The sequence below is a fragment of the Musca domestica genome, unplaced genomic scaffold, assembly GCF_030504385.1.
Source record: "Musca domestica strain aabys unplaced genomic scaffold, Musca_domestica.polishedcontigs.V.1.1 20, whole genome shotgun sequence".
Taxonomy (NCBI): domain Eukaryota; kingdom Metazoa; phylum Arthropoda; class Insecta; order Diptera; family Muscidae; genus Musca; species Musca domestica.
The window spans coordinates 1,190,489-1,211,556 of record NW_026712250.1 but is presented as its reverse complement, the minus strand read 5'-3'; the positions used below and the strand labels follow the sequence as shown (position 1 = coordinate 1,211,556).

The 21,068-nt window shown below is 32.3% G+C and overlaps 1 protein-coding gene across 10 annotated transcripts in view; it reads right to left on the bottom strand.

Moving 5' to 3' along the window:
- Window positions 1–20,302, bottom strand: part of LOC101892087 (fasciclin-2) — a 158,029-nt gene extending 137,727 nt beyond the window's left edge. For all 10 annotated transcript variants that reach the window (XM_059122318.1, XM_059122319.1, XM_059122320.1 and 7 more), the window contains exons 1-2: window positions 19,403–20,302; window positions 9,471–10,081 (exon numbers count right to left, since the gene is read on the bottom strand). In XM_059122318.1, the coding sequence (XP_058978301.1) occupies window positions 9,471–9,564 (94 nt within the window). In that variant the 5' untranslated portion in view covers window positions 9,565–10,081; window positions 19,403–20,302. The remainder of the gene's footprint in view (window positions 1–9,470; window positions 10,082–19,402) is intronic.
- Between the last annotated feature and the right edge of the window lie 766 nt (window positions 20,303–21,068).

The window sequence follows — 21,068 nt, the reverse complement described above, 5'->3', positions numbered from 1 at the left end:
AAAAGAGCTAAAGAGTTGCTTCGCTTGGCCGCAAGAGGTGAACTGCCGAATTGGGTTTTCTCCGATGGGAAAAACATCCGTTGTCCAGCAGTTTGTAAACAAACAAAGCGATCGTTTTTACTTGCCAAAGAGGTCAGCTGAAAATGTGCACCTTGGTTGGCCACCAGAACTCAAGCGCCGGCCATGGTGATGGTATGGGCCTCCATAACAGCCGATGGTCGCTCTCCGCTCGTATTAATCGACCGTGGCATTAGAATAAATGCCGAATATTATCGCGAAAATATTCTGGAGGGTGTATTAAAGCCTTGGGCACTCAAAAATGTTGTCCACAGACCTTGGACATTCCAACAGGACTCAGCACCATCGCACACAGCACGCGCCACCCAAGAATGGTTACGAAATGAAGTTCCTCACTTCATTTCCAGCACACAATGGCCAGAACTCATGCGCCGGCAATGGTGTGGGCCGTCATAACAGCCGATGGTAGTTCTCCGCTCGTATTAATCGACCGTGGCATCAGTTTCAATGCCGAATATTATCGCGAAAATATTCTGGAGGGTGTATTAAAGCCTTGGGTTTGCAAACATTTTGGCCGCAGACCTTGGACATTCCAATAGGTTGGCACTAAAAAATACCAAAATGTCGATCACCTCAAGCAAGCGCTTCGCCGGCAATGGGCCAAAATACCGCAGAGCAAAATTCGGGCAGCGTATGACGAAGGTTTTATTGGCCGTTTGAAGGCCATAATTCGAGCCAAAGGTGACCAATTCGAACAAATCTAAATTTATTCTAAAATTTGATGCTATTTCCGACATTTTTTGCTTTCGTTCAATGAAATTTGAAAGAAAAATGCAAAAATTATGGCTTTTGACTTTGTTGCAGTTTTTTTATTTCACCCTGTATATCTATTAGCAAGTTATAAAATTTATAAACGATCAAAGATTGCTAGGTTTGATATAAAGGTCTGTGCTTGTATTGCAGGTATAAGCTCTAGAATTATCAGAATTTTCCAAGTAACTCAAAACTTGTTTTTATCCCAATTTTTGGTCTCCAGATTCTTTATAGCCTCTCCCTTTTTTAATAATATTTTTTTAAATGAAGATATTACGAATTTACTAATGAAGACAAGTTGCCCTTATCTTACCAAGAAAATTTCAATATCTTCCTAATGAAGACTAAACGTTTTTATCTTGCCAAGAATCTCCACCAAGAGATGAAAAGAAGTCGCTGACTTTGCTAATTAAACATTTTCCCCAAGTTATTTATCTAAGGAATTGGATCTTCTTTTTAGTTTTTTTTCTGTCTCCACAATTTTCCGTTAGTTTGTGAAACTCGATAGCCAAATCCAATTAATGATAAATGTCCAATCTCAAAGATATCGTTGAGTGGTAAACGACTATTTGTTATCTTCCATTGACAATTTCATGGGATAACTACCCTGTCGAAAAAAAGAAACAATGCATTCCCTGTTTGTGTTCCCACCACTAGCCTGGAGTGGGGAGGGGAGAGGCAAACTATGCTAGTTGGTATCCATTTCGGGGTTTGACGTCTGCCCGACTTGTGTCTGTATTTATTTTTATTGGTTTTTATATTAATTTGATTTTTCCGTTGCATTTAAAAGAAAGTTGGTTTTTTTCCTTGCTCCCCCGCTCCCGGCCAAGGAAGGAAATAAAACATAAAAACACTATTTGCTAAGTAGTAATGCTTGAAACCATTGCCAGCAATTTTCTTAGGCCATATCCTTTTTCCGCTCAAGTGACAAATATTTATAATACAAAGGGATGATACAAAATGGTTATTATTCCAAATATCCTTGTGGAGTGGATGGAGGAGGAGGAAGAGGGGAGTTTATGTCTCTTTTTCGAGAAAGGAACGAAGGCAGAAAGCAAAAGTAAAATATCATGGCATGGGGGACCATTATAATAAACTTCCACTAAAATATAAATCAATTTATGGTGGCCTATAAAAACAGATCATAATTTTTTTTAAGAGGAAATATTTTTTTATTTAGCAGCCAGCGGGAGGGTGGCAAACGAAAAACCCTAACAAAGTCAATTTCCAAAATCATTATTTCCTTTATTCCAAAATTTCTTTATCATTTCCTTTCGGAACTTTGTGCAAAATTTATAACTCCCTTGAGTTTAAACTAATGTCGATGATGTCATTTTACACTTAGCCCTCATCTACCACAGTCTTCTTGGGTAATCGTTTGATTTTTTGAATTTCCAATTGTTAAATGCTTCTTCTTTAAAAAAAAAAAAAACAACAACAAATGGTGGTGGTGTTCTTAGCAGCATTGCAAAATGCCTTTCTTACCACTTTTGCAAATTGAAAAATTCTGTTTTGAATGGTATTTGATTTATGACCAACAGTTATTGCAATTTGTTGTTGTTGTTGGTTTTTTCCTCAAAAACGGTTAGTTGGCATTCCCTGGTAAGTACGGGTAACAATTTAGGGAGAACAGGAAGAAAAAAACTTAAAGGAATGCCTTTGCTAACCATTTTTGGAGTGAAGAAATAAATAATCTATGTTGGGCGCCATTTTATCAAAATTTATTTTCCTGATTGTATAGCATTTCTTTAAAACTCTGAAATATAACTCCCTCTGGGAAGCTATACCATATTACTATTCAAAATCAAAAATTGTAGACAAAGAAGAAATGAAAAATTCATGTTGGGCGCCATTTTATCAAAATTTTTATTCCTGATTCCTGATTATTTAAAACATTGCACTATAACTTCCTCTGGAAAGCTATGTCATATTATTGTTCGAGATCAAAATTGCAATAAAGAAACCCAGCTTGGGCGCCATTTTTAAGGTGGGATTCTGTAATTATGAAGGAAGAAATGAAAAATCCATGTTGGGCGCCATTTAATCAAAATTGCTATTCCTGATTCTACTGTATTTATTTAAAACTTTGAAGTATAACTCCCTTTGGAAAGCTATACAATATTATTGTTTGAAATAAAAACTGGGCTTCTTTATCCCAGCTTGGGCGCCAATTTTAGGGAAAACTCAGCTTCATCGAAGGTAAAAAGTGGGATTCTGTAAAATATTATATGTTTATGTGCCAGGTTCTTGTTAAAGTAGTTCTCAATTAAAGTAGAAGTTTATTGCAACAAATTTGAGCCAGCTTGGGCGCCATTTGTGTCTTTATAGAAATCGCAAAAATTAAAAGAAATACTAAATCTTTATTTGTTTTTTCTTCTTCTAGGGGTTTTGTTTATTTAAAAAAAATATATAACTCCCTATGGGAAAGCTATACCATATTATTGTTCGAAATTAAAATTGCAATAAAGAAGCCCAGCTTGGGCGCCAATTTTAAGGAAAATTCGATCTCAGCGATGTTAAAAGGTGGGATTCTGTAAAATATTATAGGTTTATGTGACAGGTACTTGTTAAAGTAGTTCTCAATTAAAGCAGAAGTTTATTGCAACAAATTGGAGCCACTTTGGGCGCCATTTGTATTTTTTTAGAAATCGGAAAAAATAAAAGAAATATATAATCTTTATATGTTTTTTCTTCTTCCAAAGGTTTTGTTTATTTAAAACATTGAAATATAACTCGCTCAGGGAAACTATACCATCTGCAAAAAAGAAGCCCAGCTTGGGCGCCAATTTTAAGAAAAACTCAGCTTCATCGATGTCAAAAGGTGGGTTTATGTAAAATATTATAGGTTTATGTGACTGATTCTTGTTAAAGTAGTTCTCAATTAAAGTAGAAATTGATTGCAACAAAGTGGAGCCACCTTGGGCGCCATTATTATCAATCGAAAAATATAAAAGAAATTATAATCTTTGTATGTTTTTCTTTATCTCAGAGTTTTTTTTTGTTATTTTGTAAATAATTTCCTATGTTATTGGTTCCCCAAATTTCTTCTTGGAAACACATGAATTCCCTTCTCGTTGCATGCCAAAGCCATATCAATTGTCTGCAACTTCCATTACAAAATAGCCAACATTTGCAGCAGATGATACTATTCTCAGCGCTTTTATATTCATCGTTTTTTCTCTTTTTTTGGTTCCTCTTGTTTTGTTGCGGGAATTCCACCATTTCATTTTGTAAATAAGGTCATAAAAATTCATAGATCATAATGGGGAAAAAGAATGACAACTTCCACTTAGAAGAATAATGGGTTAACACAACAACAGCACAACCACCACCGCCATCCACGTCACCACAACCCTTGGGATGGGTTAGCATCTTTTTTTTTTTTGGAAAATGCATTTCTTAAAATGGGGGGATAGTCATCTGTCTGCCTGCGTCCCATGTATTTCAGGCATTTATGTTTAAGCTTTAATTGTCATTTTATGTAAACAAATAGGTTTCAAATGGTTCATTAGAAAAATACATTAAATATGCAAACAGCAACTCGGAAAGCAGGGAGGGTATATCATATCAAATGAAAACATCTTCCTCATGACTTTTATTTCCCCCCTTACTTTCAGCTGTCTGTGTGTGGTAAACTGCCCAGCTGTATTTGTGTTTGGGAAAAAAAGCTTCAAACTCCCCCGAAACCCGTGCCTTGGAGATAAACATTTTTTTGGAGTTTTGAAATGCATATTTCTGTGGCTTGTTTATCCAAATATTTGTTAAAATTGATGTTTATGACAGATAGGAATTCTAATTTTTTCGGAGGGTTGTAGAGGGGTTTTGGAAATTATTTAAAAAATATTCCCCAAATTTGTTTGCCACAGATGCACACAATATGCATTCAAATGAATTGAGTGGGGACTACACTTCCCTTCCCCTTGGTAATTGTGCATAATTAAATAAATATGTTTTTAATAAATTCTCTCTGCAAGAGAAATTTTAATGAAGTTGTGATAATCTACAAATGATGTCATAAAGAGGAACTACATAATAATTTTAATTTTTTTAGAAACATGAAGTACATAATTCAAATTGAGGGGCATTCGAATGTTCGTCGTTCATTTCTTTCCAAAAATGATAAATAATTAGAACATAAAATATTTTCATATTGCCTCCCTTATTCATGGCTGTTTTTGTTGAGCAAAAAAAATTCCTGGGTAACTTTTCCCCTTTTTAAAAATTTCAATTTAGTGCACATTTTGTAGCTGCGTTTTAGGCATAGCTGCATTGCAAATGTGTCCATTTTCCAAAAATTTAGTTCCAACTGTCCAACTTGTATTTCTGGTTTTAAAATCCCACAAAGTTTAGCTACAACTTTGAAAATATTTTGGGTACGTAACTAATATTTAAGATATCTGCTTCATTGTGAGGATAAGTGAGTTAAAGCTATATACATTTTGGGTATACCTTCACTCGATTCTCTGAAACTTTTTTTTATATTTGAAATCATTTAATTCTTCGGGTCTTTTTGGGTTTTTGAATTATATTTATTTAACTAATTGTGTTTTATTGGGCGCCATTTAATTTTTTTTTTATAGCCAGTAAATGAGTGATCATTCTCTCACGAGAGAGAGAGAGATACACTTTGCATAGACAATCACGTGTTAAGAGAACTATTTGGCAATGCAAATTCCTTGATAATTTAATTTTTTTGAGCCATAAACCGTCTTAGATGGCAATTTACCTTTATAACCTCTCTTCTAAATCAGTAGACTTTAATAATCCCTTTTTGGCACATTGTATTGACATAAGATTTAAGTTTCATTAACGTCAGTGTCAGCAATAGAGGTATCTACAAAATATTATCTTTTCGATAACAAAAAAAGTCCCCAGAGGAATTGGGCAATTTTGTGGTTGGCATTTATGTTTCAAGCAGATCATGTGAAATATTTAGCAAATATTTCGAAACTTCCCAAACCAAAAAAAAAAAAAACATTTAAATAGAGCATCATCATCATTACCACATTCATCTTGAGATTTCCACTTTATCTCCGATAAGATAAGTAAATCATGAAAAAAATATTATTTGTACAAGTCTAAAATAAATTGCAACTAACAAGACCAAATAGCGACAAGATAATGTTTAAGCGAGTAAGGTAAATATTGTAAAGTTAAAAAAATAAAAAAATAAAATATTCCACATGGAAAAATAGCTTAATATCTTGTTCGTACACAACACCGGTTTATGACAGGGAATAGCACACAACTGGCTGGACAAAGAAAAACAACTCCGATTGGCCCAGAAACACACAAGTAACAAAGTGTTGTAAGTCACCTTTTGGATGCGTGGATACACTGAGAAAATCTCGAGGGTAGTTTGAGATAAAAATTGGAAATTTTAAGGAGATAGCATAAAGTTGAGACCCACCCATTACTTCCAAGCGTAATGTAATGCGTTCGGTAAGGAGTGATCATAACCACATGCAAATGCAATAGGGAGAATGTAAAGACAAAAGGATGTGAAACTTTAAAGATGGCAGCAACAAGATGGAACCTATTCATTACTTTTCACCCATCAAGTAATGTGTTTGGTACTGCTTACATACATTAGGGATGTAATGAAAAAAGGAGGCAACATATAGTAAATTGTTAATGGAATTTGCATTGTTTCAAATTTAAAAAATAACGTAAAGCCCGAAAATATATTTAAGGTGATTCCAAAAGAATCGAATTTGTAATTAGAACGTAAAACATAGGGTAGGGTAAGAACGTGATACATAAGGTTGTAATCATCTGATGAAGCAAAGATATGCCGAGGAAATTATGGAGATTATAGGCAATAAAATATGTAGTTCATAAGAAGATCTCACAAAGATGAGATCCTCTCATTATTTTTCATCGAATAAGTAAGGTGTTCGGTAATGCAAAGACAATGAGGACGTAAGGCAAATATTGTATGGAAAATATTCAAAATTAATTTTAATTTCAGTTAAGTTTTAGAAGAAATTATGTAGGTAGTATAGCCTCAGGTATGGGGTCCTCTTATTATTTTTCATTGGTTAAATAATGCATTTGGTAATACAAAGGTAAATAGAAAGAAAGGCAAATATTGTTAAGCGATGTGAAAATATTCCAAATTCAAAAAATTGTATGTATTTTAAATATATTCAAAGAGATTCCTTAGAAATGGTATTCATTTATTATTTTTCAACGAAACGTAATGCATTCCGTAATGCTAGTTTTTATCACTCTATGAGGCGTAGATATATTGAGGAAGCTATGACGGCTGTGGGCAATACAATTCTTAGGTTCTTAAAAGGATTCCACAAAGATGAGATCCTTTCATTATTTTTTATCGAAAGAGTAAGGTATTTGGTAATGCAAAGGCAAAAAGCAAGTAAGGCAAATATTACTGAGAAAGTATTCAAAATTGGTAATAATCCTAATTTCTGTTAATTTGTTGAAATTTTAAAGAAGATTCCTTAAAGATGGGATCCAAATTTGAGAATTTTAAGAAGATTTCTTCAAGATGGGACCCATTTGTTAGCTTTGATTGAAATGTAATGCATTCCGTAATGTTAGTTTTAATCACCCAATGGGGCGTAGAAATACTGGGAATGTTATGGAGGCACTGTCCAAACAAAATATGCAATTTTTAAGATAATTTCTCAAAGATGAGACCCGCCCATTATTTTTTCATCAATGAGGTAATATGTTTGGTAATGCCAATTTATGTTTGGTAATAAAATCAAAATATTTAAATTGAAATTTGATATATTTGGTAATTATAGTTTAAAGCTTTACAACGTAAATGTGAAGTGAATGGTAATGGCTGAGTTGAAAATGAATCTCCTATTATTTGGCACCAAAATGTAATGACTGATGTAATCACAAAACATATCGCAAAGAAATTATGAAGATTTAAATAATTTTTTTATTTTTTCCTTTTTAATTTCCCCCAAATTTTGCCAGAAACAACTTGGTAAGTGTATGAGCTGAATAACCCATTACAAGGTAAGGTAAACAAACTATAATTTGCAGTACCAACAGAATTAACATTTTTTTCATAAAAAATAAAGGTGTAACATAGTTATATTCCTCATTACCAAGTAGTGAGTAACGATATCGTAGAGGGTGTGCGTCCAACTACAGAATTAAACGTCGTGTGTTTGAAACTCAATGTCGCCAAAGCAAAGAGAAAAAATATAAAATAAGAAAATTTCTTGAGGCTTTTAGACTTTAAACAAGCCTTTACGTTCGCTTCAGTTACAGAACCAGAATATTGTGAGTTCAATACTAGTAGTGGTATACAAATTTGTATTACAAAAAAATTTTAAAAAAATTTTCTCTCCTATTTTTGGACTTTAAATGACCTGCTACTGATTTGGGATGGCATATGGAATGGGTAGGTATGTATATTTGTAGTTTGACTTTGAATTGTTTTAGAACCTCGCATTACTTGGTAATAGGTTTTTTGCAGCTTAATATATTATTGCCCCAATAACACCTAGAATTCCCCCGTCTGAGAATCGCAGCTCAAAATATTTTCCCATAAATCTCATGCTATGTTCGGCGCTTAAAAGTGAAAAGCATTTAAGTGTCTCCCTTTTCCCTTGGAATTCCATGAATTTTTCCTTGTGACAAATCTCGGCGATGTAACTTCGTTTTTTTTATGACAGTGTTTAGTGCAATATTTTACTGCCGCGATGATGACGCCGCTGGCATTGATGGCATCTTTGCAGTTCCTATGAATTTCCTTTTCAACCAGAATTGAAAGTAAGCTCTTTGGTAATGAATACGTGTTTTTTTTTTCCATTTCATTTCTATGTCATTCCCAGCAGTTTGATGCTAATCATGGGAACCTTTTACATGGGACAAGTTGAGTTGAGTTGATTTTTTTTTTGTAAAGGTAGACTCTTGTTTTTTTCTCGTTGGCTGTTACTCACAACAAAGCAAAGGCTAGGAAAAAACAAGTCAAGCATATTTCCGTTAAAAGCTGGCAACAAATTGCAACAGTTTTTTTTTGCCGGTCATGCCTTTATCTCTGTTAACTCTTTTAACAGGTTTAATTACAAGGCATAATTTTTTGTTGTTGTTGCTGCTACTGGTTTTTAATCTTTTTCGTTTTTTGTCAAAGAAATTGTGTTTTTTTTTATATTTTTTCTTCTTCTTCTTAAGAAATTTCCCTCATAAAAAGGGTCAAAACATGGAAATTATGAAAGTTATCTGTTTATGATTTCGCCGGAATCTTGCTGGGGTCACATAAACTTTGACATGAGTAATGAAATTAGTGACATGTTTTTTTTCCTGGCTAACATTACTAACCTGAATTTTATTTTTAAGAACGACAAGTAAAAATTATTGTCTTAAAAAAACAGAAAAAAATATTAAAAATAGAACAGCTGTTTTACTTTTACGACTTTACTTCGGAACTCCTGGGAGTGCCATATTTACGGCCACAGCTTTTAACAAATCTCCCCTATAATTATGTTCCATAATAACTTTAGAGGCTTAAAGCCTATCACAATTTCAAATCTCAAGCTTGGTACTTAATTATATTTTGAAATATCTCATATTACGGCGGCAAATGTTTTGAATCTCTACTCCAAGATAGGCTTATTCGACAAAAAAAGTATTTGAAATGATTTTCCACTTACCTATTACGATAAAATTCATAAGAATAACTACTGCCGCTATTGTGGCTGTTGCCATTGGATTTTGGCCCAGTTTTAGTTTGCCTATGGGCCCCATACTGCTGCTGCCGCTGCTTCTGTTGTTGTTTTTGTAGACTTTGTTGATTGGTGGCTGGCCGCCTTGCTGATGTGGTGTGGTTTGGTTCGGTTCGATATTATTTTTAACTAGATTTTCTATTTGAGTTTTAATATTTTTTTTTATTTTATTCGGAGCCAACAATCAATTTGTTTGATTTCGGCAAATTTTCCGCGTTTAGAAAAACTTTTCAAAAAAAATTGCAAAAAATTGGATGATACACTTTATTTACATTTGCTAGTTTGCAATTCGTCGGAATCAGGTAAGTTTTTAACTTTTAATAGAAATGGTAACAAAAAAACACAAACGGCAGGAGTGTTGTTGTTTTTGTTGCTTTTGTGCAAATAAATTGGAAAATTTTCAATTGGTTTTACTAAATAAATTGCACAATATATGTTGTTCCTAGGTGGGCTGAATGCTACGGCAACACGCGAAATCAAAGCCTGATTTCTATTGAATTAGTTGTCAAAAATTTGTTTATGATGTTGCACCACAATCACTGCAAAGAGAGGGAAAGAGAGAGAATTTGTTGAAATAAATTCTATTTGGCTAAATAAGAATGTAATGGATAAAGTACACACTAAAACACACACACACTCACACATATACTCGTACAAAATTATATATATATATATATTTTTTTTTTGACAAATAGCAAAAATTCAAAATCCTCTAAATAACAAATAAAATTTTGGTATGAATGTAAACAATTTCCATTTGATAAACTTCAATATATATTCAATGCACACAAGCATTCACACAACAAACCAAATATGAAAATATGTGCAGGCACAAATATTTGGAAAGATTATGAGAAAAAAATCTCTTCAGTGATGTTTTTCGTAAAGAAAAATATCATCAGTGATATTTTTTCCGTATAGAAAAAATTTCGTCAGTGATATTTTTTCCGTATAGAAAAAATTTCGTCAGTGATATTTTTTCCGTATAGAAAAAATTTCGTCAGTGATATTTTTTCCGTATAGAAAAAATTTCGTCAGTGATATTTTTTCCGTATAGAAAAAATTTCGTCAGTGATATTTTTTCCGTATAGAAAAAATTTCGTCAGTGATATTTTTTCCGTATAGAAAAAATTTCGTCAGTGATATTTTTTCCGTATAGAAAAAATTTCGTCAGTGATATTTTTTCCGTATAGAAAAAATTTCGTCAGTGATATTTTTTCCGTATAGAAAAAAATTCGTCAGTGATATTTTTTTCCGTGTAGAAAAAATTTCGTCAGTGATATTTTTTTCCGTATAGAAAAAATTTCGTCAGTGATATTTTTTTCCGTATAGAAAAAATTTCGTCAGTGATATTTTTTTCCGTATAGAAAAAATTTCGTCAGTGATATTTTTTCCGTATAGGAAAAATTTCGTCAGTGATATTTTTTTCCGTATAGAAAAAATATCATCAGTGATATTTTTTTTCCGTATAGAAAAAATATCATCAGTGATATTTTTTTTCCGTATAGAAAAAATATCATCAGTGATATTTTTTTTCCGTATAGAAAAAATATCATCAGTGATATTTTTTTTCCGTATAGAAAAAATATCATCAGTGATATTTTTTTTCCGTATAGAAAAAATATCATCAGTGATATTTTTTTTCCGTATAGAAAAAATATCATCAGTGATATTTTTTTTCCGTATAGAAAAAATATCATCAGTGATATTTTTTTTCCGTATAGAAAAAATATCATCAGTGATATTTTTTTTCCGTATAGAAAAAATATCATCAGTGATATTTTTTTCCGTATAGAAAAAATATCATCAGTGATATTTTTTCCGTATAGAAAAAATATCATCAAAATATCAAAAAAAATCACTGATGATATTTTTCATATAGAAAAATTTTATCTGTGATATTTTCTTTGTATAGAAAATATATCACCGGTGATATTTTTTTTCAAATCCTTTTTTGTAAGAAATTATACATTCCTTTGGAATTATCTTAGAAAACATAAACATATTTTTTATGAAAGCCTTTCGTATTTTCAATATTTTTATGAGACACACTCTCTCCTTGCTAATTAATAATTCTTCTCTTGCCTTCTTAAAAATCTTTTTAATTGCTCTTTTTTCTCATAATTAATATTCTCCCGGCATTTCTCCAATTTCCGTTTTGGTTGGATCGAACCTGGTGGTGGCTCCACAAACCAGGTGTGTTTTCTCCTGAAAACAATGTAAACAATTGATTTGTTTACAAATAATAATTTTTATTATCATCCAATGCTAATTAATTCCTCCTGATAATCAGATTTTAATTTCTTTTGTTCTGACTCCCAATCTGCAGTGAAAATCTCTCCAAGTGCGTGCCTAGCTTCAAAGAAATATTTAAAAATTCTTAAAGCATAACTTTCACACATTAATGTCAAACACTTGGAGGCCCGGTTTTATGAATATTTTCCTTGCAGAAGTTGTTGTTGTTGTTGGTCGTGAAGAGTGGTTATCCTTTTGTTTTGCATTATTTGCTGGTGATGTTGTGGTCGTTGTTGTTGTCGTTAGCAAACGGCACTTGTAACTGTGAGTGCAACATTAACTTGTTGTGGCAGCATTTCAGTTGTGAAGTGGTTTTCTATGTCTACAACACAACACCATGTTACTGTGGCGGCCTGGCTGGCAGGCTGGCAGGCTGGATGGCTGCATAGCTGGTCGGTCGCTCGGTCGTCTTGCATCATTAAACATTCCACAAACGTGTTTTGTTTTTGTGTTGAGTCTCTATGGTCGGCTGTGCAACCATCTGATTTCCGTTACCACCTGTATTATGAGAAATAACCAACGTTGCGAAGTCATTGCCTGGTTTGTGTGGTATGGGTCTTAGTCCCGGCCCGAGCTGCCGAAAGAAGAGCTGTCGCCAAATGCATTTGCCAGCCATTCATACTCGAATGCCTGCCGCAGGTATGAATGCCTTTGAGACACGTTTGAGGAATGTAAATGTTAATTTTGTAACGTACATTTTTTCTTGGTTGTTGTTAAAAATTAAGAGGAAATATTTCGACAATTTGAGGGGGGTAGGTCAGGAAGTTGGAGAGGATTTTAAGAAAAAAATGACAATTATTAATATTCATTGTTTTGAAGTTCAAAATTTTTGAATTTTTAAATAATAAATTTTTTCTCTGAAGATTTTATCTTTTCTTTTGGGGATTTTCAGGAAAATATCTGTTCGAAAATTCAAATAATTTTTTTATTATTTTTTTAATGATGTATTAATTTACCACAAAGAGAAATTTTTATTCTTGTATATTTTAAATATTTGTTTTTATTTAAAGCTTAGAACAGAAAAAGGAAATTTTGTGGCGTTAGAAAATAAAAATGTTGCTGTTAGGAAATTTTCAGGGAGATTTGTGTTTTTCCCTGAAATTGAATAAAACTCCCTGAAATTGAAAAAAACTCAAACAAATATTAAAGAAATTCCAAAATTGAGTCCTAAACATCAATTTCCTTGGGACTTGGGGAATGTGATAGAATGGTTGTGGAGCTTCCATATATATTTTTATAAGCCATCAAATATAGAAAACCTCCACATAAAAAATAATTTACCATTCTTTATAATTCCTCAGGAAAATAATCCACAATCCAAAAAAAGTTTTAAAAAAAGATTTAAAAAAAAAATTCTAAACATTTTTTTTTAAATTTTGATGTAATTTTTTGGATATACTAAATTTAAAAAATATATATTAAAAAATTCTAAGATTTTTAAAATCTTTTTAAATTTTTTATTTTAAGTTTTTAATTTTTTTTTTAGTTTGGATATTTTGTAAAGCTAATAATTAATATTTAGTTATTATTATCAGTTTCTAAACATTTTTTTAAATTTTGATGTAATTTTTTGGATATACTAAACTTGACCAGCGATCCAAAAAAAAAAATATATATCAAAATTTAAAAAATATATATTAAGAAATTCTAGGATTTTTAAAATCTTTTTAAATTTTTTATTTTAAGTTTTTTTAAAATTATTTTTTTTTTAATTTGGATTTTTTGTAAAACTAATGATTAATATTTAGTTATTATTATAATTTTGAATAGAAAATAACCCCCTTTGATTGGTTTCCCTGTCGCCCAGTGTAAATTACTATCTCATTGCATTTGACCGATAAAAATATCAAACGAAACTCTTTACAAAGCCATTAAAGAGCGCCAAGAGAGAACTTTTGGTGTCATGCTTGACTTACAACAATCAACAATTGGAATGCAAGCTAAGTGGTTGAGGTTGTGTTGTGTGGTTGTATCTTTACCTGTACACGAATAACAACAACAGCAACACCACTAGATAAATACCAGAAAACAGGTATTGTTTGGCTGATAACGCGAGAGAGAGAGAGAACGGACCACAAAACAACCATCCAAGCAAAAGGGGTAAACTCAGGTGAGCACACACATAGAAGTACTTTTCCGTCACTTTGATGGCAATAAAAGGTAATCAGTCAATAGCAGTTATGAAGTCAAATCAAACTCTTTGTCAAAAAATTTAAATTGGGAAGAGTTGGAGATCTTTGAGGTAGACATGCTCATCGAAGTTCGTTTTCGTAAAAATTAATCTCCCGTATGCTCTCTGTATTTGTACATATCTATAGGTGTTTTGCAAAGGTGAGAGTGAGAGAGTGTTGTCTGTTATTAAATCGTCTCTCATCATTTAATCAAGTTTGTTTATCAAAGAGTGGGGACTGATTCTCTTCAATCAAAACTACAACCTGTAGCCTCTGCCACATTTTGGGTGTAACAATTGAGTTACCCCAAAATGGACTTCGATTGTAGGTTATGTTATTATCGGGATGATTTATTTAAAAACAATAAATTTCAACAAATTTCTTATCCAAATAAATCCATAGAACCAACTGTACCCCAAAACTGCAGAGCATTAAACTTTCACATGTGGCAGGCATGATAAGTGATCAATGGGTTAATATTTCATTGGAATCAGGGAGAGAAGCGAAGTAAGAAGTGACTCACTGGTAATTGATTTCATTTCATATTTTTTTTATCAAAAATAGTAAAGCGAAATATCTGAAAACGTCATTGATTTTTTGTTGTTGTTTTTGTATTAGAATCTACAAATGTGTGGAACATTCTTTATGAATGAATGATTGGTTTTTTTTCTTTGTTTGTTTTTATTTTTTTTCAACGTTCTCTTTTACAAAATTTGCAGTGTACAAAACCGGTTTGGAAATTCCCCAAACAACAGAGTATTTTTTTTATAAACAAATTATTAACTAATACAGAGAAATAAGAAGAAGAAGAAAAAAAAAACAATAACAAATCAAAACTGGTTGCTAATCTATTGTTAAAACTCAGTTTCAGCTAAAAATCCATAGAAAAGATCTTCATTTGGCCTGGGGTAAAAATATGAATTTTCTTCATTAAATGGCTATTGATGTCTAGGCCGCTTACGGATTTGGTGATTAGTAATTTTCTTTTAATTGTTATTATTATTATAAATCAATTAAGGCAATTGTTTGATGTTTTCGGGAAGTTGAACATTAACAACTCGCGGATTTCTTGTCGCATCTGAAGACCTTTAACATATGCAAAATCAAAATTATTTATAAATTTTTAATCTAGGACGGATTTCCTCAAACTTCATTAAGTACAAGCTTAAATTTACTTTGCAGATGCAAAAAAAATCAATTTTTATTAAATTTAGTTTAAACCAGTAAAGAAAATATAAACATCGGGCGGAGCCGACTTTATGATAACCTATACCCCTTTGCATATTTAGCAGAGCTTCATATAACAAATACAAATTATATGGGAGCTATGGCTATATCTGAACCAATTTTCACCAAATTTAACATACTTGTTTCTAGGCTCAATTTGGTCGTAAGTGCCAAATTCGTAACGGGGCACAATGAAAGGCAATCGGACGAAGATTTAGACATGAGAGCTATATGCAAATCTGAACCGATCTCGATCAAATTTGGCAAAGGCATTTCTGAGCCATGTTTGATATATTCCCCAAATATCATTGTTACAGAGTGCATATTATGGCTGGGGAGGACAACAATATGAAATCGGATGAAAAATATATATATGGGAGCTATAGCTATATATGAACCGATTTCTATCAAATTTAGCACTCTTGTTTCTATGCTCAATTTGGTCGCAAGTGCCAATTTCCATCCCATTTGGGCTAATATTACACATTTGGTGCACAATAAAAGGCAATCGGATGAAGATATAGATATGGGAGCTATATCCAAATCTGAACCGATCTCGATAAAATTTGGCAAAGGTATTTCTAAGGTGTATTTTATATATTTCTCCAAATATCATTGTTACGGAGTGCATATTACGGCTGTGGAGGACAAAAATAACAAATCGGATGAGCAATATATATGAAAGCTTTAGCTTTATCTGAACCGATTCTTACCAAATTTGACATACTAGCTTCTAGACTCAATTCGGTCGTAAGTGCCAAATTTAATCCCATTTGGACTAATATTAGACGTTTGGTGCACAATAAAAGACAAATCGGACGAAGATATATATGGGAGCTATGACTAAATTTTGACCGATTATTTCCAATTTCAATAGAGTTCGATCTTGGGTCAAACAAATGATTTGTGCAAAATTTCATCTGGATCGGGCTATAAATGCGACCTGTACATTGCTTACAAAAATACATGGACAGACAGACAGACAAACGGACGGAAGATGGACATGCATAAATCGACTCAGAATGTGTTTTGAATTTTCTTTTAAAAACCTGAATTTCCCTTAGCAATGTCTGACAAGGTTTTTTTGGCCTAATATTACTGTGTTTTCCGAGTTATTTCTAAAACTGCAAGAAAGTTACAAAATCTTTGAAATTCCAGTGAAAACCTAATTTTTCAAAAGAGACATTTTTTGGATTTTCTGCTTTATATGATTGATTATGGTTTTTGTATGGCTTTAAATTGATCTTCCTAACTACTCTATCCCAATTTATTCCCTCCTGCCATTATTTTTACTATTTCTCAATTTCTAAATTTTCCAATTGTTTTTATGAAGCCAAAACGTTTATTGACTCCACTGATTTGTTTGTTATTTTTTGACTCAAAACAAAAAGCACAAAAAATGTGTTTTAATGTTTTTGTCAAAATTGCTTTTATACATATTTTCTACAACATTTTTTTGTCTTTTTTGTTGGCCTCTGCATTTGCTTTTTTGTCTTGGCCGTTTCTTTGGCCATTGGTGTGCTGCCGGTTTTTTTTTTTGTGACTTTCTTACTTATTGCCAAACAACACAACTAAAAATAACTTGGAGAGCAAGAAACAAAACGAAACAAATGACAGCGCCGGATAACCCAGCGCAAGAAGTCCATAGAAAAAAACTCAATAAAAAAAAAACAAAGTGAAATAAAAAAATTTTGAATATAAAATGGAAATGAGTTTTATTTTTTGTTTCTTTGACTTCAATCAAAAAATGCGTGCACTGAAAAATGATCGGGTGTAAATGAAAGACCACTAGAAAAAAAAAACAAAACAAATAGAAAAAGATTTCCAAAATGTGATAAGACGCTGCTAACTAATGAAGAACTTAATTAAAAAAATTCATAATTTCAAAATATTTTCGAAAAAATAAAGATAAATAAATAGATAAAACGCAAAGAAAAATATGGTTCAAGGTTGGGTAATAAATATAAAAATTTATTTTCATGTTGCCGGTATGCAAATGGGAAGTTGCCGGAGAGGAGGAATTTAAAAATAATTTTTTTTGGTTTGGTAAGCTGAAAAATGGGCAAATTTCGAAATGATTTTTAATTCATTTAAAGGACAAAGTTATGGCACCTAACTATGAAGCTAAGTAATTATACAGGGTGAGATGAGAAAATTGCAACCAACTTCGGACTGCTGTCATTTCTAAGACACTCGTCCGACAGCTTTTAGAATTATTCCAGTGACAGCTCATTATATTTTTTACAAGCGTACCAAAGCATTTTGGTGAGAATTTTCAAGAAAAAAAAGTTATTGGCGATGGAATTCCAGCGTGATAGTGTGATTTCTTTATATTTGGCTGGAAAAGCACAAGTGGCTATCGTTGGAGCACTACAACATTTAAATGTGAATAAATATTTGGTGTCGCTCGTTACCGTGATACTGGTAGCGTAATCCGACGTCAAGGAAGTGGACAGAAGAAAAAAGCAACATCAACAAAAATGGTTCGAAAAGCAAAGAAGCGACTTGATCGAAACCCTCGTCGCAGTGGCCAAAAAATGGCTCGTGAGCTGAACATATCACAATATTCCATTCGGTAAATATTGAAAAATGAGCTCGGGGTAAATACATTGAAATTCCAAAAAGTGCAAGAACCTACACCGCAACAGAGAGAAAATAGATTAAAAAGAGCTAAAGAGTTGCTTCACTTGGCCGAAAGTGGTGAACTGCCGAATTTGGTTTTCTCCGATGAGAAAACATTCATTGTCCAGCAGTTTGTAAACAAACAAAATGATCGTGTTTACTTGCCAAAGAGGTCTGACAAGCTGAAAATGTGCACCTTCGGTTGGCCACCAGAACTCAAGCTATCAATTTTTTGTTTAATTTCTTTGATTTTTTTTTTATTTTTTTTAATGATATAATATATGTTATTGATATAACATGGATGGCCAATATTTTCCCTATCCTCTCAAAATCTTGAGTCTTGTTGTCTCCAATTGCATATTTTGTAAAGCTATTTTTATTGCTATTTCCCAAAGACCTGGGGGAAAGCGGAAATACTTTGAGAATAATTTGAATTTATTTATCTAAAAAACTTCCATGAGATGTGATTTGTAATATCTCTATAAATATATTAATTAATTGTGGCCTTACTGGGAACTTATTTTTCTACTCCCGTCCCTAAATATTCGATTTTTATAAATTAAAAAAAAATTAACAAGAATTTACTTTCAATCCCTAAGGATATTTATTTATTGGCTCCAATTACTTTATCGGGATTTGAGTGAGAAAAACGTTTTTCAAATAATCGATTTTTTTATGGAAGAAAAGTATGCAGGTGTCAATATCACCAAAGAATGTTGGGTTTTCCGAAGTATGCAAGAGTTTTTATCAGAGAAATTATTTACGATTAAAAATACCAAGGACAGGGATTTTCTTAAAATGATTTTTCTATAAAAAAAGAAGTATATATTTTGAGAAAAATCAAAAATCCTGTTGGGATTTTTTCATTCTTAGGGAGGATATTTTTTTATAAAAAAATAAATCGGGGGATGGGAGTCTAATTTCTCTTTTTTAAGTAGAATCATTTTGTAAAAATTTCCTCTTCGTGACATTTTTTTATTTATAGGACAAAATTTTTCTGATAAAAATCCCTGCATTGTTTGGAAAATCCAACTTTATTTGTTAATATCGACTTTTTGATTTTGTACATTTTCACTAACATTTCCACAAGATTGATTCACCCAAATATTTTTAATAAAAAATAATAATAAAATTTATTTCATATTTAACTCAACATTTCATTAGACTTTATCCAAGTTTTTGATTACGTTTTACGGTTCCTGTTAGGAAAATTATTATTTAATAGACTTTTTTAATTAGAAAATTATCCTTGAGAGCAGAAGCGACAATTATTTTTCTGGATTTTATATTATTTTGAGATAAGTTATTTTTAAATTTTAATTTGGTAACATGTTGGGCTTTAATTTGAAAGTTGGCAAAATATATGTTTTTATTCCAAAAAAAACATGATGTAGTTTTCTTCAAAATTTAAAAAAAATATATATTTATAATGGACATAAAAATTATGTTCCCCTTGAGTTCAAAGTATTTTTTTGTTATAAAAAAAAAATATTTCTTTTGTATTTTTCTTAATTTTCTTAAAAATATAATTTGTTTAACACTAACCATTTAATTTTCCAATCCGTTGTATTTTTTTTCGAATATTTTTTTTTTTGGTCAGCACGTGAGTGTCAAGTAAACTACAGTTGTTGTTGTTGGTGGGGCTGGGAGGTGATGGAGTCGTCTACTCAGACATTGACACACTACCACTAATTTATAATTGGCTGTTTGTTACACGCAACAGCAACTCAAACGAAAATATTCACAATAAAGGTGAAATATTTTGGTAAAAATTATTTTATTTATTTAGCTGTTTTGTTTGTTATTTTCTTTTTCAAAATTCAATTAGAATTCGTGATCCTCAATTAATGCACTGTTAAATTCTTCAGCCGAACAAAGACACAAATGCCTTTGTCTTTGGAGAATTCTCTTTGATTAATATTCTTGTTTTTTTTTTTATTTCTTTTTGCTCTGTTCACTTCACACTTGACCCGCTGTTATTTCGTTCATTCGCTTCTTGCCAAAAACGTTCTTAACACGTTCGTTATCGTTAAACAACTGTCTTTTTGTTTGGCGGCCGTTAAAACTCAAACCTCGAAAGCGAGAAACGCACACAAAACTCATACGCCACCAATTTGGCTCTCATCAACACAGCACATGAGGCTCTCTCTCGCTCTTACTCTTTCAGTAAACGAATAAGGGAGTGTGGCTGTGTGTGTGTGATTATTGTTTCCTTTTCCTCACTTGTTTTCCGTTGTTGTGTGTGTGTTTTGTTGTTGTTTTTTATTTAACACTGCACAAGAAACTGGTTCTCATTACTTCACCAATCGACCAAACAAACAAACAATTCGTTTAGCTGCTCTTTTGTTGTGTCTTGGAATAATGTTGCTCTATCGACGTAGACGTGAGTTTTCAATTCATTCGCTGCGTCCGAACTGCGACGCCTTTGTGTTCTGAATACGTTGCTGTTTTCGTATTAACTGAATCGCTACGAACAAGAACATTCAATACAAATACATGGTACGCAATGTGTTGCAACATCATCAATCGTATGCAAGCTGTGGCTTGTTCTCTGGCAACATTTGTGCCTTGCGATGTTGACAAGAGAACTCTTGCGATGTTGACATGAGTACTCTTATGGGGAGAAATAAACATTGTATGTGGTTAGTAGGGAATGCAGTTGGGGAAAGAAATTTGATGAGAATGGGACATAATGATTAACAAATTCTCAAAATACAACCTTTCGGGGGTAATATTATTATATATATTTTTTTTTTAATAAAAGACAAAAAATCGAGAATTCATTGCTTTCCATGTCATAATCAGGCAATGAGAAAAGTTTATCCTGAGGAAAACATTTCATAAACTAACAAGTAAAAAACGCCAATAGCCGGGAGGACCGATTATTTGATCGAAACCCGCGTCGCAGTGGCCGAAAAATGGCTCGTGAGCTGAACATATCGCAATATTCCATTCGGCAAAGATTGAAAAATGAGCTCGGGGTAAAGCCATTAAAATTCCAAAAAGTGCAAGAACTTACACCGCAACAGAAAGAAAATAGACTCAAACCAGCAAAAGAGTTGCTTCGCTTGGCCGAAAGTGGTGAACTGCCAAATTTGGTTTTCTCCGATGAGAAAACATCCGTTGTCCAGTAGTTTGTAAACAAATTAAAGGATCGTGTTTACTTGCCAAAGAGGTCAGCTGAAAATATGCACGTTCGGTTGGCCACCAG